The sequence below is a fragment of the Phyllostomus hastatus genome, unplaced genomic scaffold (genome assembly GCF_019186645.2).
Source record: "Phyllostomus hastatus isolate PE091 unplaced genomic scaffold, TTU_PhHast_1.1 phas_contig_1, whole genome shotgun sequence".
Lineage (NCBI taxonomy): Eukaryota > Metazoa > Chordata > Mammalia > Chiroptera > Phyllostomidae > Phyllostomus > Phyllostomus hastatus.
This window is the reverse complement of record NW_025333498.1, coordinates 22800606-22822811: the sequence shown is the minus strand read 5'-3', so window position 1 is coordinate 22822811 and position 22206 is coordinate 22800606. Positions and strand designations below refer to the sequence as shown.

Below are 22206 nucleotides of genomic sequence, written 5' to 3'. Positions count from 1 at the left end.
TGCAAGGGAAAAGAATGATTGGTAGAAGAAAAGCTGCCACAGTAACAATTGTCTAAGTTAGTGAGAGTCAGAATTTGATTTGGGTTTTCTTTTAATATCCTTTGTCAGAATAAATTTCAGATGCTAACCTTAACAGAAAGGTGAAAGTTGGAAAGAGGGTGAAGAATCGGAGAATTTCTAAAAACAGATCCTCAGGCCTCTAGCTGTTTCGGAATGCAACTAGTACAGAAATAACTTAAGGTAATGGTAAGTCATTAACTTTCTTAACCCGCCTACAGTCCAACAACATAAAGGTAGGCATGCCAGGAAGGTGTTTTTTGAAGCTGCAAATTACTAAAGGTTCATCTCCACTGCATTACTGTTGTTTATTTTTGATCTGTTAATGCCAAGAGAATACTTGGAACTAGATAAAACAGTTCAGTAAACTTGAACTAGCTCCATATGGAGTTTGACAAAGACTGTGAGAGACAAAAGTGAATCATTTTAGGGAAAGATAAATTCTAAGCTAGTATGTACAAGTCATCTCCATCTATCAACAAATTGCTTTGACCCCAGAATGAAACCACTCTCTGCGTTTCAGAGCCCTGATGGTTGTAGAGGTGCTGGTGGATGTTTTGACCGGTCTGTTTCTGCAAGGCCTTTCAGAGGCATGGCCGTTTGTTCTAATCACAGGGTGAGTTTCATGGCTTTCTCTCTGGCTGAAGGAATGAGCGCATTTGCGTGCCATTTCTCAAGTGCCAGCCTAGGAAAACAGAAGATGATATTCTACTCACAAAAGCACTGGCCGCTAGTAACAAAGCCATACATGAAGGAGAATTTGGAGAGGCAGGAATCACAGGGAAGTTTGGAAAAAAGGAAAAACAGGAATGAAGCAGTAGGAATAAAAAAATATGATAGGAAATAGATGAAAAAAGTTACATCAAAAGATAGCAACTCGGGGAGAGGTGGAAGAATATAAAATAATATGAAATTTGGAGATTTTTCTAGAATAGAGACTTGCAAAGAAACGGATGACAATCAATTTAAATAGAACACTCAAATTAAATTGAAAGAATACCTAATTTCAAACTAACCAAATAGATTTTGGGGTGGTCCTCACAATGTCCTGTTTTTGAAATTTTTTGTTAAATTTATTGGGGTGACATTGTTAATAAGATTATCTGAGATTCAAATATACAACATTACAATACATCATCTGTATGTTGTGCAATGCATTCACCACCCAAAGTTTGCTCTCTTTTTGTCCTACGTATTTGACTCCCTTTACCCTCTTCTACCTCCCTACACTTCCTTCCCTCTGTTAACCCCCAAACCATTGTCTGTGTCAGTGAGTTGTTTGTTTGCTTCGTTCATTTGTTGCTTTCTGTTTAATATTCCATAGAGGAGTGAAATTGTATAATTTTTGTCCTTTTCCATATGACTTTTTTCACTCAGCATGGCACTCTCAAGATCTGTCCATGTTGTTGCAGATGGCAGTATTTCATCTTTTCTTATAGCTGAGTAGTATTCCATTGTATACAATATATATAAAAAGTCCAACCATTGTTAATATTAGAACAGTTTGCTCCACATTGATGTCACCTGGCATCCAAGGAGAGTGGACTGTAATGCACATATGTGAACAATGACAACTTCACTGTACTAGTCAGTGGGGGTGGCAGGCGCCATTGAGTGAGTATGTGTACTGTGTGGCTTATAAAGAGGAATGGAACATCCTTATGCAAGGCTTTAGATTCAGATAAACTTAGTTAAGTCCTAGCCTTGCTACTTACTAACTTAGAGTTTTAGAAAATTTTCATGAATTTTCTAATTCTCAGACTTTTATCATCTCAGATTACCTGAATAATACCTAGAGTATATAATAACACCTAGGTGAGGATTTATTTTCTATGTGCAAGGTACTATGTAAAACTCTATTTTTACAAGATATCTTTCAGTCCTCACAGCCCATCAAAGCTTCTAGCATCATTCTCACTATACGGGATAAGAAGAAGGAGGCTTAGAGAGGTTAAACAATCTGTGTCCAGATATGGTGGTTAATCTCCTTGTGAGTCTGCCTGCTCCAGGGTAATGTGCCCAAGATAGAACCTAGTGTAAGACAGGTTTACAAAATTGGTTTGGTTCTGTCCTGTGCTGGAGGAACTTGCATGTTGGTAGAAGATGAGAGAAGTGGGGAGGAAAGAGGGACTCAAATGCACACTGAGAACTAAGTAATACAAATGGAAGTATAATTTTCAAATGCTAGAAGAGATAGGTGAAGGAGCTACTCACTGCCGGTATTAAGTAGACAATCTAGAAAGAAACTGAGTCACTATGAAGCTATATGTAAGTGACTTTTCAACCCCATTGAATCTGACTGAACTTTATCCATTTTAATCTGACTTCCACCTCTGTATAAATAAATACAGTTGGCGGGGGCAGGGGTGTGGAGTGTGAGCTACCCAGTTCCTCAATATTTCCCACCTGACTAGAGCTCCCTTTTGGTGTTTCTTCAGCTGAGCCAACTTCCTAGCAGGGCCAGCCATCTGGGAACTTGTTCTATTCAGAAGTCAGCCTATAGGAAGGATGCAACCTGTTGTATTTTTGTTTTTAGAGATAAGGCCAGATTAATGCTTCTTAGCATACTATTGAGAATCTCCGGTGTATTTTTCTTCTTCTCTTTTCAAGTAGAGCAGGACTGAGTGTAATGGGGATTAATTAATGCCCACTCCTGAGCACTATGTCTGGGCAACAGAAGATGGGCAGTAGATGTTTACTGAATGTACGACTAAAGCCTCAGAGGAAAGATTATCAAATACCCTGGTGCTATACCTGGGAGGCAGATTCAAACAGAACACTTGGATGGAAGCCTGACTCCATTTTTCATGCCGTGGGACAAAACAGATAAATAGAAAATGAGAGCAATGGTCCTCATTTTGCATTGTCTGTCCTTTATAATAAAGTTCATTCCTATTCCTGACATTTCGATTAATACCTAGCCCTATTTCAAGTTTGATCTCCAAAGTAACCAAAAAATGATAAATGAAAAATTTGCTTTGATTTCTAATTCTAAACTCAAGTTTCTAAAGACAAAAAAAATTAGCTATAGAACATTAGCATATGTGCAGAGCCCATGGACATAGGCAACAATGTGGTGAATTGTTGTTAATTGTTTTTTTGTTTAAGGACCCAGCAAGAGCCATAAAAATTCAACTTTTTAGTTTCTCTTTGATTTATTGTGTGTAGATGCTTAGGACACAGAAAAGATGGTCATACTCTTAAAGAGTTACTTTGTAATAGAATGTTATATTTTAATGAAAATATACATACATAAGTGACTATGAAGAGTTGAATAGCCTTGTATTAAGAAATTCCTGAACTCAATTCCAGGCTCAGCCACTAACTATGTGATTTCCTCTTTGGAGTGTTACCTTACTCTTAGGAAAATGGAAATAACACCCCCTATCAGCAGGTTGTCAGAAGAATTAGTGAGGTAATGCATGTGAAATGATTAACATAAGCAACACATTAACAGGGCAGCAATTGCCAGCCCTTTCCATCTCACAGCACATATGAGCCAATTACTAAAATTCTGTGGCACACCAAAAAAATATATTTTTTGCCAATGTGACAAAAAATAATGGGTATAATTTTCATTCATTCACACCTGACAGCTATTGTTGTGTTGGCTGTTGCCATTTTTTTTTGAAAATCTAAGGAAAAAGAGGTCAGTGCCCCTAAATAAATAGTCAGGCACTGCATGTTTTAAAAATTCCTGCAGCGCACCAGTTGGAAATCACTGTGCTAGGGAAATGTACAACAGGAGACTTATGCTGTGAAAATATGCGTCATCTACAGGCATTTAATGGTTCTAGTTTATTTGACCATTTCAAAGAAATTAAAGTCATTTTTTTTCAATTATTGATTTAAACTGGCCAATTCTTTAAGCTGAGCAATTAATTCAAAAATATTTAATAGTAATATGATTAAATGTTCAAATGCCCAAACTAGCAATATTAATGAACTAATGATTATCTAACTTCTGACTAAATTCTGTTCATTCATAACTATTCTATAACCAGGAGCACTTCTTGTGAGATGATAGGAGCTGCAGAAGACAAAAGACCAGTCTATGTAACAAGAAGTTATTGCAGCCTTGACCTATGTGGCTCAGTTGGTTGGGTGTCATTCTGCAAAGAAAAAATTCACTAGTTCAATCACCAGTCACTGGTCAGAGCACATGCCTGGGTTGCGGGTTCAGTCCCCAGTCCGGGCACATGCAAGAGGCAATCAATTGGTGTTTCTCTCTCACATGATGTTTCTCTTGCTATCTTTCTCCCTTCTTTCCCTTTCCTCTAAAGATAAATAAATAAAATATTTAAAAGGATAAAGAAGTTATTACAATTATAAATGACAATTTTATTATTCAGGGAGATTAGAACCCAAGTGAACATTTCAATTGAATTTTATCTAAAAATAGGTGGACTTTTCTGTTTTGGAACATGAAGAATAACTTTAAAGATGTTCCCATCACAGAGTAGTTTGTATATGTAAACCTCTGAGATATGAGGGAGTTAGAAGTAAAATGTGCTTTAAAAAGAATTTATTGTGTAGTGATTTCTGATTTGGATGGGTATAGGTACATCATACTTGTATTAGTTTTCTATTGCTGCTATAATACATTACCACAAACAATAGTAGCTACAACAGAACAAATCTATTATATTGTGTATAGTCCTAACGTCCGAAGCCCAAAATGAGTTTCATTGGGCCAAAATACAGGTGTTGGTTGGGCTAAGGTCCTTCCAGAAGCTTGGGGCTGGGAGGAGAGGAAGAGGAGCTGTTTTATTGCCTTTCTCAGCTTCTAGTAGCTGCCTGCATTCTTTGACTCAAGGACCTTTCCTTGGAAGCCTGCAGTGTAGAATCTGCATACCTCCCCTGCCCCTATCTCCTGTTTCTATCATAACTTCTCTTTTCTAACTCTGACTCTTGCCTCTCTGTTCGCTTATGAGGACCCGTGGGATGACATTGAACCCTTCTGGATAATCATACCCTTCACATCTCAATATAAACTTTAACTTAATCACATCTGCAAGAGTCCCATTTGCCATGTACACTGATATATTCACAGTTTCTGGGGATAGGAATTAGAACACCTTTGGGCAGTTAATATCTTGTCTACAACAAGCTGAATCTTTTCTCCTTCCTCATAAAGACAACTGATGTACAACATCACTTCCAGTATCTGGCTAACTAGGAGAATACCAGTTAGGAAGGGTCACTAAGGAAGCAAGAACTAATCCTCTTTCTTACCCTCAGAGTTCTGTTTTGGTTAATGTACAAAGTGTGGTGATCAGGTGAATGGATGGATTTTGGGGAAGGTGAGAAGTGTCCACTAATTACACAATGCATTTGGGGAGAATAGGGCCATAAGAAAGCTAGTTTTAGAAGCAGAATATGATTCACTGTGTTCATATGCTGGAAGGGTGCCCCAGTATAGTCTCTGTGCTCTCATGACACACACACATCCATTCACTTCACCCCTCGCCCTTCTTCTCCATGTTTTTTTAAGAACTGTAAATCAGTGCAAGATTACACTCCACACTTGCTCTTTCATTTCATTCTCCAACTATTTCTTCTAGGTTTTATCATTTTCAGATGAGGGTTAAAATATATAAAACTCAAGTTGATTACAAATATGATTTGGCAGCAGCATTTCTAATGTTTAAAAGAGATGAATTTTATTATTAGCCAAGGGATATGAAAATATTAAGAACTGTAGAAGATTTATTCATGCTTATGGCTCTGAGTCTAAGATATGTCCATTGGAATGATATCCTGTATACAAATCCAAGCTGGGTTATAGGTCATATATTTAGATTTGATAAAATTTAGTTCATCACTCTCCCAATTTAGTTCTAAATCAATTTTCTGAGCAGGAAGCAGTTGACTTCTTTATAACACATCCAGAATAAAATAATGAGGCTACTGGTATGTCCCGGAAAGTGTGCTTACCTTCTCAAAGCTGGAGTCTGTATTTGTGTCCACTTTGTGGGCTTCTGTTTGACAGACTGCTCACTCTCTGCCCTGCGCTTAGTTCTAATTAAATAATGGCTTCTTGATAGAAAATTTCAAAGAAAAAAATATTAAATTCTTGTTTTTCTGCTTGAGAGTTCAAATGAGTATTAAACCTTAGCATTTCTTTTCAGTCATAAATATACACTAGCTTACCTATCTGGGATTGTTTTATATATATTTTATTGTTTATGCAATTATACTTCAGTTTCACAACAGAAAAAGGCATCCCTTTATTGTCTGAATTTTCCTTCATCTGTTTACTGAGAAAGGTGATTGTTTGGGTTTGTTTTGGTGTTTTGGACACTTGAGAAGTAGCTTAGAATTATTGTAAAGTTGCAGAACCTGAAACCAGACAGCCTGGCTTCCGCTTCTAGCACTGAGGCTCACCAGCCACTGACCTTGAGCAAGTTTTATAACCTTTCTGTTTTTCTGTTTCCTTATCTGTAAAATGGAGATAAGAAATAAAAATCATCTCTAACTTATAGGGTGGTTTAGAGGCATTAAATAGATAATATCTGACAAACAGAAAGCACTTTATACATATTTACTATTATTTTTACTGTGAATTATTGTTTTGAGTCATTTATCCATTTTCAACAGTGTTAGCATTTTCTGACCAATGTTCTTTACTAAAAATAAAACTTTAGCCTATTTATCATAATTGTCCCTCTGCAGCTTTCATTTCATCTTATAAATTTTGTTTAAAAGATTTCTTTACTTTAAATTTTTAATGCTTAGAAAATCCAACTGAAATCATCTGATGAATTACTTAATTTCTCTACAGATTTTTTATCACTTAAAAATACATTTAAGTCTTTAATCTATCTAATACTCTATGGCAATATACAGTATGGGGGGAACTCTTAATGTTTTCTTCAGAAACGTTAACCAATGTTCCCAACATGATTTGTTGGTCATGCTGCTGTCTCATCCCGTTTCTGGGTCTTTCTTTCCCATATTCACAGGTCTGGCTCCTTCATGTTTCAGTGCAGATGTTTCACTTCTCGGGGTGTCTTCCCAGCCACCTGCCCATTGGCACACCCAGGAGAATTATATCCCTCCTGTGGGCTCCCAGCTCACCTGGAAGAAACCCGTTAATTCTTGGGTTATAACTGCCTATCTCTCTTACCAACTAGACTGAAAGCTCTGTAGCATAGTGGGCATGTTTAATATTTATTGTAGATAGTATTTATTTAGTGACAATAAAGAAAATAAACCTATTGATCACACAATTCAAATCACTTACCTTCAAAATTTTCTTGGACAAAGATGGAGGGAGATATGTTAATATCACCCACAGCAACCACGTTCCTGTAAACATCTCCTTTTCTTGTTACTAATGGTCTTTGTGTCTCTACTGGGCTAGTTAACATGCAGAGGCCTATAGTGCTGCAGCTTCATAGTGGGATGGTCTTCTTTCCATAAAAGAGCCCTATTTGCCTTTAATACTATTTTGCATGAAAGAAATATAGCCATAATAATTTTATTGACTTATAGTTGCCTGGTAATTTTTCACAGTATTTTCTCTTTAAATTGTGTGGTTATTTAGGTTTGTCTGTTATAAGTGGCCTATAGTTGGCCTTACTTGTCTTTGTCTTTCAGTGTAAAGTTTGACCTGTGTTTCTTTTCAGGACTATTGCATTTAATTTTACTTCTGCCTTCTCCTTTAGGTATTTTACTGTGAGACCCTTGGTTTTCTTTCTGGATAACTTTTACTACCCAGACTCTGTTTGACTTTTGTTGCCTTCTCACATGAGTGTTGACTTGGGTTCATGTGGACGCTAGTTCACAAAACTAAAATTGCAGTAACCGGTAACCAATTTTCTAATTCCTTTTTGATTTCAGTGTTATAAAGACAATACATGGATGTTTGAATGTTGTTTCTTTATCACAGAAATTCATGTGTCTACATAATATAGAATTTTTCTTTTCTTTTTCCTTGACTATGAAAGTTCACCAAGATTTGCTGGTATTTTGGTATTTAAAATTAATTTTATTTCTGGATTATGTAAATATCCTTAATCTATGCCCAAATGTATTTTCAGCAAGTTTTTCTCCTGTTATATCGTGTTTGTTTTGCTCATTCCCCCCACCACCCTCCTACTGAAATAATGGTATCTTGTGGTTTTGATTTTTCTCTCTGTTCTTTCTCTCACATTATTTTTATGTTCTTTCTTTTTTCACATTATTATTAATAGGTTAGGATTTTCTTTTCTGCAGCATGTGTTATTCTATGTGTATTTAATTCTTCTGAAAAACTTTAGTAATCTTCATTCTTTTCTAATCTCTGGCAAGTTTCTTTTTTCCTAATTCCACCTCAGCCAGATCTCTGCCCTAAATCAGACACAGCTAATATCAGCTTCATAACCCATGAACATATGGTCTTTTCATGAAATGAAGAGGTCAAATGTTTTATACTTTATTCTATAAACTTTCATATTATTTGTATTGAGTAGGCAAAAGGGAAAAGAAATAAGATGGCTCACAAAACCTTAAATAATTCCTGAAAGCCAATTTCAAAGCACTGCTATTTAATATTGACCTGTCATCCAACAGGACCCATTGTTTTGTGACACAGTCATTGTTCCACAAAATGTTACCACAGCTCCAGCTTGGGAATGTGCATTCCATACTGTGGAGTAAGGATAAGTATTTACTTTTAGAAAATATGTTGAGATGGAATTTCACTTTAGAAGTAAGATCATGACAAAACACTGGGCCTTGTGGACTTTGCCACATTAGACAGCTTATGAATAAACAGTTGTCTGATTTTTACAGTGTTTTTGAACAACACACTGATCCTAGCTCTATGTGTCAGGCCATTGACCTTCACTTCCAAATTGTTACTCTGTAAAGATCTTAGGATCATGTTTATAACTTGTTATTTCAGATATTAGACAATTACTTGTTCAATGGGAAACTAGGATAGATTTGTCTTTTCTTAATATTATAAGAACATCATTTTTATAAACCACTGAATTCCATATTTGAAATTTCCTGAACAGCTGGTTAGAGAAAGGTTCATAACAAATGTAGCAATGACCTTTTTGAATCTCTTGATATTAGTCTCTGCATATGTCTAAGAATTCTTTCACTGATAATAGTAAATGTAAAATTAGGAGAAAATTCCAGAGTGTATTAATTACACCGAGTATTCCTCATTGTTTTCTATATCCGACTTCTTAAAGCTATTATTTTAATACCTCCAAGCATACTCAGAAGAGTGACTATGCAGGCCCTTCTGTGAGTGACAACAGGTGTGTGAATAATTTTCAAGAAGAGCATTCTGCCTTATATCGTATTACTTTCCTTATTAATAATGCTTTAAACATAAACTCTTCATGGAAAGTAAAATTTTAGAAGGCCTAAGGAATTGTTTAACCTGGGCAAATTTTATTGATTGATTGATTGCTTCAGTTATTTTGTTTTTAAAAACTACACAAGAAAAAGAACATGGTGGAGGTGAAGGAAATAGATGTCTGGTTACACAATCCCTCATAGTTTAAGAAATACAAAATGGACATGACTTGGATTTATCTGTAGTATATAAATTTTTGTATTTCAAAAAATTATACATATCTTTTTTCAAAGAACTTCAGAATTCTCATAAAAGACATTCTTGACCTTGGTATCTAACAGTTTTCAAAACAGCTTGGCATTTTTAGTGCTTTATTTTCTTTCAAAGTAGTTCCCTACATGTTTTTTTTCTGCTTTATAATATTGACATAAAAAAATGTCCAAACCTGTAGAGAATTTTTATGAGTTTATTTGAGCCAAACTAACAACATATGTCAGGGAGGAAGATCTCAAATGCTCAAGAAAGTAAGTTTTGCAGCTTCTTGTATGCATTTGAAATTAAGGAAGAAACACAAAAAAAACTATGTGGAGCTTGGAGAAGCAAGGCAGGTATTGGATTACAGGATAGTTAACAAGATTATGTGCTTTCTTGAGAGTGTTTACAATTTATTTCAAAGGTATGTTAACTTAGGTGCACAGAAACAATGGACAAGGCTTGCTTACGGCAAACATAAATCTTTTATTAAAAAATTATATGCCTGGGGCATGACTACCCACCAAGACATGCTCAATTAAAAATTCATGATCAGATCACTCTGTAAAGTTACTTTTCATAGAACCCCCCTTTTATCCACAATAGGACTTATTCTATTATACAAAGAATTAATATTTTCTATGGATTATAAATTATTTTTTATCAAGTAAAAGAAAACATTTACTATTTAGGGTGCAGTGGATTCTAGGTCTTGCTATGCCATTGGTCCCGAAGTCCTGGCTGAATTCACTGAACTTCTTTGGGTTTTCACTCATTCATCTGGACAATAAATTACCTCTAAACTTCAGAGACAAGTAATTTCTAGTACAATTTTATCAAATGCATATTTATGATGCTTTCTAACAGAAATGATCATCTGAAATTTTATTTTTCCTTCCTCTTTTTTGGAGACAACTTTAGCTTTATAGCATGTTCCTCCACTATCTGATTTGCATACTTACAGTTCCTTTCATTCCCTATTTTGCCAGGCATTTTATCACAGTATCATTTTTATTTATTCTTCTACATATCCTTTCTCTTTGAAGATACCCTGAACTCATTTCACACTGTCCTCTGATCTCAGTTACATTCAAGTCTTCAGAAATAGTGCATTACAAGGTCAGGTAACAATGTTCCTATCTCTTCCCTGCACAACCCTTGGGGTTGCTGTAACAGCCTTAAAAAATTACATTAGGTGCCATCAACATCAAGATAAGAGCAGATAGGTGCACTGTATTATAGTAGGCTGGGCAGAAAGCATCACCTTGATTTTCAGTTGAAGAAACCCATAAGAGATTCTCTTAGGAGGTTAGAAAACAATTATAGACATGGCTTGTTAGCTTAAGGAAAGTTTTCCACTCCATGACCTTACCTGAATAGGCAAAGTTACTAATGTTACTAATGAGAAAAAGAGAAAAAGGCAGAAATAGAAAAAGAAAGAGAGGGAGAGATTAAAATGTTATGCCTTTACTGTGATCAGCATGGAAGGCCACAAAAGCAATGGAATCCAAATATCTTAATACTAAGGTCACTGAATTCCTGACCATAAATCTCAGCATATCTCAGTAAAATAAAAAAAAAGATAAAAGATGAATAGTTGAAAAGTATAGACTACCTATAAATTTTAGGAAATATAAACTCCTGACTTTCTGTTAAGATTAGTGAAATAATGACATCATTTTATGAGTAATATAAAAAAATAAAATTTATATTTAAGGTGGAAAATGTTAGGGAGTCATGTTCAATACAATCTCTATAGCAATTAGATTATTCACAACAAAGTAAGAAGAGTAAAGAAATAAAAACCAAACTCATCTGTGCAGATAGGGAATACACAGGGAAAAAGTGAAGATATATTTCCCCAGCATGTGAAAGACTTTCAGTGGTCTGTGGGAGTCTTTTTTATCGAATCAATAGGAAGAGTATCATTTTGTTTGGAAACGAGGTTTTGGATGAGGGTGAACTTCAAAAATAACTGGTATTTATTGTAAATACATCAGTGTTGTACAATTACAGTGTTCAGATAATACACTTCTTATTCCTTTGTAGTTTGTATCTTTTTGAAAGCATGTTACATAAAATATATTTACAATTTTAATTGATATATATGAAAATATTTACTTAAATAAGAAGTCCCTACGGAAAACCAAATAATCAAAGAGTCAAAACAGAAACGATGTTTAATTTTATTTCTGGGTCACAGTTGTTCTCTGCTGTTGTTCTGTACATAAATCTTAAAGAAACTAATAGAAAAAGCAAACAGCTAAATAAGAGGGTTTTGTGTGGGGACAGGAAGAGGTGGTAGAGGAGCAGCAAAGGGAGAAAGCAACTTGGCTATCTGTTACCTGGAGTTCTTGAATCACAGTGATTAAATCAAACCAACCCAAATGATGAAGTACGAGGAGCTGTACTCCACTGTCCTTCCTAAGGTGAAAGGCAGAGGGCGCGTGCATGAGGGATGAATAGACATAAATATATGCATGTATTTCATACACTGATTGGTTCCACAAGACCTGTTTAAATGGTTTTCTAATTACAATATTCTGTAAGAGTAAATAATAAACTATCAAGCAGAGTGGTAGCAAAAACACTAGGTTAAATAGAAAAAAAAAACTAGTTTTGAAACTGGCTCTGGCACATTTAACTAAATAACCATGGAGAATCACATGGAGGGTCCTCATGTTCTTTTTCGACATATTTCGACATATTTCGTCATGCCTGAAAGGAGCTGGTGAGACTAAGTGAGACTATATGAGCTCTAAGACCTTTCTGTTTCCAATAATTGTTAGTCTGTGGTCAAGCAAACAGTCCTTTGCTCTCTCTCCAAGTATGTAAGCCCCACTACCCCCTATTTTTGTCAGGCAGGTGGCTTCAATGGGCAAATAAACTCTCTCAAAAGCTTTTTCCAATAGGACTATTAGTTATTTCTTACATAACATGTCTTCATAAATAAAAAGAAACATAGTCTATAATATTCTTAGCAATCACATATTTTAACTAGATCTATCTTCTTGAGGGTTGGGGGTAGAGAGGGAGGAACAGAACAGTTTTTACATTTGCTAAGATTAAATTCAGCCATCAGATCTGTCACTTGTTAATTGTGTGATCATAAGAAAGTTTTTTTTAACTTTGGCTCACTCTTGTCTTATTTATGAATTTTAGAAAATAATAGCACCTACCTTATGAGGTTGTTAGAGAAATAAATGATATAATGCTCTTAAAGCATTTGGCATAAATCCAACACATAGTGCTTCAGGAATGTTTATAATTAACATTATTATCTCTTAATAAATAACTATTTCTCATCAGAATAATTGTAGGAGTAGGAGTGGGGACAATATTTTCTTTTAATGTTTGTGTAAGTATATGCTCCTGTCTTGGCATTTTGTAGCTTTGTTTGACACTTGAAGAAAAGAGGGTGACAGTGTAACATTGAAAATATTGTGAAATGTCTCAGTCTGTTTTATGACCAGGTATTTTAAATGCCTTCAGTGTTCATAAGGTATGCTATTTTCTTTGCAAAGCCTGACACATAGCTGAGCCTGCTACATTTCTTTTCAGTGATTATTGGCCCTAATAATCCTGTGAGTGGATTTGCAGAAGACAGCGCTGCCTTGGCCGAGGGTGTGTCAGACCTCCAAGAGGTGGTATCTTTGAAGGAGCGGATGGAGAGGTACCAAGCAGCCGTTTCCAGGGGTGACTGCCGCAGCTTCTCTGCCAATGTAAGCTGCTCCTGGTGGTCTTGTATTAGGCAAACTGCTTGTTGTCTGCTGTTTATATGCCCTCTTTTTATTGCAATATAAGAATACTTTGGGACAATGGGATAAAGAAGAAAAAGCACAGAAATGGTGTGATTCAAATTTAGAAGATCTCAATTTAATCTTCAGCTCTGCTACTGATTAACTGTGTAAATTTGGGTTACTCTCTTAACCTGTCTCAGAACTTCAGTTTCCTTAACTGAAAAATGGGAATAACCACCTACCATAGATGGGCTTAGTGAGGAGTCAAAGAGATAATATATTTGTAAAAAGCCATGGAGTACTGTATAAAGGTGTTATTATTCCCACCATTATCATTTAACCTATAGCTATTCTCAGAAAGTCTGGGGATTAATTTCAAATTTTAATAATGTGGGCCTGTATGCCTCCCTCCTTGGTCTCATGAATAGTTCATTTAAATTCACTACCAGTATAATTTTCTTTTGCTTTTCTCTTTTCTTTATATGTACTAAATCCATTAGGTGTTGGTTAATCAACATAAAAATGAGGGAGATTAGCAGTGTAGGGACTCTGCTAAACCAATTATTATTATAGGAAACAGAAGAATTCAGTAAGACCACCAATTTTTAGTGCCAACACATAATAAAATCATATTCAAGAGAATTTCTGTTTCATGTCCTGTGGTCTTCACTCCAGGGGATTTGGCGAGTCATTTTATTAGTAGCAGCTTTATAGCTTAAAGAAATATAAAGATATTATTTTGTAATTATGATCACCAATTAGCAAAATTGTTCATTTAATTAAAAGAGAAAGAATAGCTAAAATGGGTGGAATTCTAAAATAGCTACTCTTACCATTTTAAAAAAATTATTTAGAAACAAGGCTGACTGTGCCAAACTCATTAACAATGTTGCAATTCTAGATGACATTTAAGTTTTTACATAGTCATTAAAATCCACTTTAGATGCAGAACAGATTTTGAATGAATGTAAAGAAATGGCAAGTCCCTAAGATCACTTCCCAAACAAATAGTATCACTCCAGCATCTCCTGCCATTCTTCTTAGATAGTGCCCCCTGCTGGCTCTTCAAGGAACTTTAGTACAAATTAGTATTTTAAACTGGTGAAATGATTCTTGGGAAAACAAGTTGATTTTGAAAATACCTAGTTAAAGACTGGATATTTAGTAAAACATCTTTTATTTATTAAGGTATCCTTCCATGAACTAGGAGAATATGCCATAAAACCATAAAAACTTGTGTAGGACATGATTTGCATTTAAAATGTGCAAAAAAGAATATTTAAACTGGACACATGAAGAAACTAAATTATCAAAGACACAAAACCTTTTTAAAATTTAATCTTTATCGTATTTTTGTCCATTGCCATTTAGTCTCCTTATACCCCCTGCCCCCACCAATCACCACGCTGTTGTCTATGTCCGTGAGTCCTTTGTACTTTTTGCTCAATCCCTCTACCCGAACTTCCCCCACCCCAACTAGCTAATGTAATTCTATTCTGAAGCTCTTTCACATATAGGAAATTTAACAATACATCTATTTCCTGCCAATTTACAAATAAAAAAACATAGGAAAGTGATTTATGGAGATCATGTAATTTGTGACAAAGCCATGCTCAATTTCTAGTCTCTTTACTTCAGTGCTCTTTTAACTATATTCAACCTCCTCCCCTTGTACAAGAAAGCATCTTGGGCCCAACAAATGCCCTACTATCTTATTATTTGTTTTGGCCCCAAGTAAATATTGTAAGAGGGGAAAAAAAAGAAACCATATTATCTCAGAGAAACCTTGGAAAATATCTAAAGTGTTTTTCCTTTACTGTTTAGTCCTCTAATATCCTCCTCCCTACACAATCACCACCCTGTTGTCCATACCCAGGAGTCCTTTTTCCTTTTTGGTCAGCCCCTCCATCTTCTAATCTCACAGCCCCACCCCCCACCCCCACTCCCAGATGTCATCCTGCTCTCTAGGAGTCTGCCCCTCCCCCCCAATCCCCCCCCCCCCCCCCGCTCCGTTTTCCTTGTTAAGTTTGTTCATTAGATTCCACAAATTACTTGGTACTTATCTTTCTCTGACTGGTTTATTTCACTTAGCATAATGTTCTCCAGGTCCATTCATATTGTTGCAAAGGGTAAAACTTAAACCAAATATTTTATATGCAAAATCTGGAAGTCACGGATTCAGCCCCAGACTCTATCCATTGCATTTCAGTCACTCTGAGATGGCTGACAATGATCAGCTTCTCGTTGTCCTAGACTCAGCCAGATGGCATCGGGCTGAACCTAAATGGAAGTCGTGCTCACGAAAAGGCAGCAGACTGCAGGAACCCCCTGGAAGAGAAGGGGAAAGGAGCATTTGTCAAGAAACGAATTAAAATGCCAGATTCTGTGCTGTGCAATTTCATTTACGTTATCTTTTGTAACACTCACAAGAAATCTTAGAGAAACACATTGATATTCCCAGTTTATGAGAAATAAAACTGAATTCCAGGAACTCTAGTCCTAGATTTTAAGTGTCAGAACTGGGATTAGAATCACTGTCCAAACTCCCCAACCATGTTATTTCTATTATGCCCTGGAACCCAAGGACAGTTCTTTGTAGAGGAATTTGATGATTATGTGATACATTTACCTATGTTTCAATGTAGGGTATTTAACTCATATCAGGTTAAGTTCTATGTTAGGTATTTGCATTCATTTAGTAAGATAAGTTTATTATTGGCATACCCATTAAATTCTAAATCTGACTCCAAAAATAGGATACCTCGAATAAGGATAAACAAGAAAAGGTTCAAAACAAAACAATCTATGTTTTGTGGTTAGTTACAAGAACATGGATTAGTTGGGATGTTTAGTACTTGGTGCTAAATAAGACAAAATCATGGATGTGATCTCCATCTGGGCCAGTTAATGGCTACCAACTGCTCCTGGATAATTCTTGCCATCTATCCCATACATGTGTAAACCTTCATTGACCTTCAATGGAAGCTGGACAAGAAATCCTTAGCACCACCACTAACCTACAGCTTCAAGGATTTACCTCGCTGAGGTGGGTGAGCAGCGACTGTCGTGCTGCAGCAGTACAAGGAGTGTTAGAGACGGCGTTGATGCTGCCAGGAAAAATAACCAACTGTATGCACTTCTGCTGTGTGATTTGCTCTGTTTACAAAGCACAGTGCTAAAAGAAAGAAATGAATATATCTGTTTTTTAATCCATTCAGTAGATAAGCAACCTGTTCAGTATAGGAACTGGTATTTTTGAGAAAAGGCACAGAATAGGAAAGTGCCCAGTTATTAGCATAATTAATGGGGTTTACCAGGTTAATTTGCACATGATTAGACATTGTTTATACTTGTTGGAAAAAGTAAGGTTCTTCTTAACAATAACTACCTTAATTTCTATAATTTAATATTTATACACAAGGTGGAGAAAACGTAGGTTTACAGTTATAATACTAGTAAATAATACAATAATCAATCAATAATAATATAAGAATCAACTCTGTGTCTCCCATACTCACAACTATAAACCTGCTTTTGCCCCACCCTGTATTTTTTATATATGATCAACTGAGGAAGGCTGCTTATGTAAATTAAATGGAAGGGGGATTTCAAAAATTGTAGCCTTAATTCACCCTTCCCCTTCATTATCTTAAATCTCAAAAGGAATACCATCCCTTCCCTTGACTTTAACAAGTATCAAATAGCAGTAATTGACGACAACGCATACATGGAGTGTGTTGCAGAATCTGACAGACATATAAGTGTACAACATTATCCCTTCTTTCCATAGAGCCAGGGTGCTTATTCTTAACTACTTCACAGGCCATGTCACTGGGAAAGGTTATGAACTTAATGAAGTAACCACTTGAAAACTTGCTAGAATTTATATAATCTTTTGTATTACCATAATTTAATGTCTAATATTTTGGAATATGAGGAAACCCAAGATAGTAGCTTTATTTTTAGTATCTCTTTGAAAGAGAGACTACACATGGGAGTAAAGATTCCAGGTCCACGGAAGCCCACAGTCCGTGGTAGGGGAGCCTCAGCTCACCAGCATCCTGGGCATCCACTTACTTTCATGTCTCAAGGTTTCCAAGGTTATGTCAGGACGAGGCCAGACCTCAGAAGACCTTCTGTGGTTTGAAGTGTTGCTGAGTCTCCTTCCAGTTCTAAGAAGACCTGGAGAAGGGAGGATTGGCCTGAGGTCTGCTTGCTTGAGAGTTGCCTTTCCTGTCTGAGCCTGAGTGCCTGCTGGGCTGAGAAGTGTGCTAAATTTTTAAAACCAAAACCCTTGAGTTATAGCACTTCCCATAAAACCTGACAAGACTCTGCAGTGTTTTTCAAGTCATTCCAAATATTGCCTATTGAAATAGACTCCCTCACCTGTAAACTGCCAGTGATAGACTAAAATCCTTATAATCTTAACCCCACCCCACCCCCCACCTACCTCACACACCAACGCTAAGAGCTGAGGCCTGGAGTAGTAGAGCTGCAGTTTTTCTGCCTGTCCTTTAAGGCTTACAAGGATTGACAGACAGCTAAGATTAAGGCAGACAGATACAAGTTCAAATTCCTTCTCCAACTCTCACACCCGAGCTGTGAGCACTTAGCAAGTTGCCTTACTGTTCCAAATCTAAATTTCCTCATTTTAAAATCAAGATGATAATTGTCCATATCTCACAGAATATGGAGAAGCATCAGATGACAAAATATGTGTAAGTACATAGCAATTCACTCTGGACTATTATTAAGTAGTTGTTATTATTGCTGGTATTAATATTTTTGCATACAAGATACTCTGAGGCTCTTTTGTTTATCCTTGATGATTTAAATACATTTTGGAGCAAATCAAATGTTTTTAATATTCTATGTGTTGCCTATAACATTTGGGATTTTAATGATGACCTTATTGGGTTAAAATTGAATCCATTATTCTAATTTCTACCAGTCTGTGTATTAGTGGATAAATGTATTTTAATACTTCTAATCTCCAGACATCAAAATCTGAGAAAAAGAGAATTAACTCAATATTTTGAATATTCTTCTAATTTTAATATCAAAAGGCAGATAAATAAGAAAATAACATGAGATTATTTTTATTAAAGGATTCTGTAAGGGTCTAAGGAAATAATTGTGTGTTAATATCTTTTTCAATATATCACCCATTGATAATTGTCAAGTATTAAAAAATAGCATGAGAATCTTATCCTGAGAAAATATAAAGGTCACTTTTCCTTTTTCTTAAATTGTCCTAGATGATGGAGGAATCAGACATGTGCACAGTGCCCGGCGGTTTGGCCAGAGTGAAGAAACAATTTGAAAAGGACCAGGTTGCTTCTTCCTGTCATACCTTTTCTCAGTACCAGCGCCAGCTCCAGAACAGATCTGAGCAGGTAACACTACTGCAGTTAATGGATAAGTCATGTATGATTGAAATGTTCCCATTTCAGGGCCAATGTGGGCACTGCCGCTACCACCACCCCCCACCTCTTTACTGGTGCATTTATTTTAATTTCTCCTGAGCAAAAATGGTAAATTTTAAGTGTTTTAGAAAACCATTTTTAAAGCATGTCAGTGTATGGATTTACTTGCTTAGAGCATTTTGACACATTTTGGGGGTGCCATGCTGGAATATATTTCCTCTCGGCATCTAATGTTTCAAACATAAATGGAAATTTAAAAGCCTAGGTTAGTCAACAGGCAAATAGAAATGTTGCATGCAGTGTTTATATGGAGCCTCTGCTTCTAGGCTGTACTCCTAGTCAACCCTCCCTTGGTTGTTGGCACAGATAAAATCTGAAGCACTATTCAGCCGTCTATTATGATGAGTTTTCTGTTTTCTTTAAAAATCATCAAAGACTGCCTAGTGGAATGTAGATGTTATATACAACTATATAATGTTACCTTATATGAAATATTTCTTTTCCATTTTATTCTTCCATTATCATATATGACTAAATATTATCATGGGATATATGAGTATTTTTGCATGTAAGAATCTAAGTACTAAAACTCATTAGACTGAGCTTGTCACTTTAAAACGGTGATTGCCTTTTAAACAGCTATACTTAGGCCCATGCTTTCCATGAGGAAGAAAGTAACCAGAGTGTTTCTGAAATTTTGTCGTGGGAGATGAAAGTGAGTACTTTTTTGAAAAATCCTAGGAGATTTAGAGTTGCCTAAGTTTTAAAAAACAAGGCAACTGGGTGTGTTAGTAGGGGTAGTGTATCAGATTGATTGATTAAAAATCTGATATGTGAAAAAGTATTTGTTTTTCATATGGCTTTGTCTGGAAAATTAAAAATGTGCAATATAGGTAACTTAATATTTACATGTATGTAAGATTTCTTTTCATTTTACTTAGGAAACACAATGTAAATAAGAAATTAAGATTTAAATATACTTGTAATCTAATATATAGCTGTGGCAACGTAAGGGCCCTTAAGTGAGTCAATTCTGCATGTTTACTTAAAATTGGTCAATAATATGAAATACAGTCATCATTAATAATTTAAGCAACTGCCCTAACTGATGTGGCTCAGTGGGTTGGGTGCCATTCTGTGAACCAAAATGTCACTGGTTCAATTCTGGGTCAGGGCACATGCCTGGGTTGTGGGCCAGGTCCCTAGTTAGAAATGTGCAAGAAGAAACTGATGTTTGACACATCAATGTGTCTCTCTTTCTTCCTCTTTTCCTTTCCCTCTCTCTTAAAATAAATACAATCTTTAAAAAATAAAAGTAAAAAATAATTTAAGCAACAGATTCTACACAGAAATGTAGGTATTACAGGGCCTCTAGTTTGCTTGCAAGTGCTAGAGCGTAAAGCCTACAGGACTTGTAGATCCGAGTTCACAGCCCACTCCTGCCAGCAGCTGAGTGACACAGACACAGAGCCACACTCAGGGGTGGATGGCTGCATATTTACACAGGGCCTCATTCTTAGGACCCTGCACTTAGCTTAATGCTCCACTGTCATCATCCTGAAATTCTTAATAATTTCTTTTTAAGGGAACCACAGTTTCATTTTGCACTGGGTCTGGCAAATTATGTGTCCAGTACTACATTAACTAAATTCATAACCCACTGAAGCCTCAGCTTCTGATGAGGAAGATGAAAAACCTGTTGAGTGATTTTTGTATCTCATGAGATTATTATATAGGTTATATAATAACCTATACAAGGTTAATATAACCTTTGTCATATGTACAATAACAAAGGACAATTTCTGTGAACGTACTTCATTATCTATGAAACTTGGAATCAGTTAGGACTCTAATATTACAAAAGACAGAAAACCCAACCAAAAATGGCCGAAACTAAAAGCTACATGATAGATTCATCAAAAGGCAATCTTATGGAAAGAGGTAGAATGTAAGATCCGGGGTATTCTAGAGAGCTGGCTTATACTAAGTCTTCAATTATTAAATTATTAGGAATTTTGCTTTCTAGATGTCATGTGAATAGCTTGAAATTAGCCATAGTGAGAATATTTATGCCAGGGAAATTGGCAAATGCAACAAATCAAGGATTCCTTCCTTCCTTCCTTCCTTCCTTCCTTCCTTCCTTCCTTCCTTCCTTCTTTCTTTCCTTCCTTCTCCTTCTCCTTCTTCTTCTTTTTGTTTTAAACCCATGTTTAAGTATGTACTACCCTACCACTGATGTAAGGGCTCCAAGTATATGCCTAGCATGGTGGCTAAGCACAGAAACTAAAGTCAGATCATGTGTCCAAATTCCTGCTCCATCACTTGTTAGGTGTGTGACATTAGGCAAGTTTCTTAATTTCTCTGTGTATCAATTCCCTCAAATATAAAATCAAGGTTATAATAGTTCCTCCTTAATAGGTTTGTCAAGATTAGATTAGTTATATTTGTAAAGTGCTTAAAATTGTGCCTGGCCCATTGTGAGCACTGTGCAAGTGTTTGTTTAAAAAAAGTTAAGTATCGCCTTGATTGTATTTCTTCTTTTTTACCTCTCAGCCTCATTTCCTCTGAACTGCCTCCATTCTCACCCAGATTTCCCCCAAACAGCTGTAAAAAGGTGCAGGAAAAGAGTAAGAATTCTTTTTTCCAGAAGCCCCAGGAAAAGGCCTTAGCACATCTAACTGGCTCTAAATGAAACATACATGACCCTTAGCACTAACTGCTGTAGCCAAAGGATGCTGGTTGGCTGAGGCTTCTGTACCTGTTTACCAGAATGGAAATATTCAGCACATGTGGTTATCAATGAAGAAAAAATGACTACTAGGTAAAAACAAAGGCAGACAAACAAACCATATATGTTCACAGTAAATTCCTTGCAAATATAGTTTATTATTATAAGATATAGTTGCTGTTCTATGAATATTAAATACTAATGTGTGTAGAAATAGCAAAAAACCAACCATGCACTTGAAGTCAAATCTGCATGTCTCTGGGCCTGTAGTGACCTCTGCATTTCATTATCCACACTTAAACATTCTAGTAACACCCAATAATTTCATGAGCAATAACTAAACCTAATTTATAATGTAATGTAATATAAGTAAAATATAAAGGAAGCATATGTAAAAATAAACTAGTAAGTACCATTTATTGAACTGTATGCTAAAGTCTATGGGAAAATGAAGGAAAAAAGTTACCTGCACCTTAGAAAATTAACAATTTTAATTTAATTTAATTCCTTATTGGAAATTTGAAATACATGTCCAATATGGTAATAGAGTAGAAAATGGAGAAAAATTGTATTCTAGATATTAACTCAAACTTTTAAAGCTATCAAATACATTCTAAAAAACCACTTCCTTTATCAGCACAGATTGAGGACAAGATGTTTACTGGCAGAGACAGTTAATTCTGCCTTACCTAAGCTGTTGTCGGC

General features: G+C 35.8%; 1 protein-coding gene across 2 annotated transcripts in view; it reads left to right on the top strand.

Moving 5' to 3' along the window:
* XIRP2 (xin actin binding repeat containing 2) overlaps positions 1-22206 on the top strand; it is a 73740-nt gene that overhangs the window by 11087 nt on the left and 40447 nt on the right. Inside the window, exons 2-3 of one of the 2 annotated variants that reach the window (XM_045832923.1) lie at positions 13169-13329; positions 18606-18743. In XM_045832923.1, coding sequence (XP_045688879.1) covers positions 13273-13329; positions 18606-18743 — 195 coding nt within the window. In that variant the 5' untranslated portion in view covers positions 13169-13272. Of the gene's footprint in view, positions 1-13168; positions 13330-18605; positions 18744-22206 lie in introns of those variants that run through there. The other variant, XM_045833007.1, reaches the window with a different exon arrangement.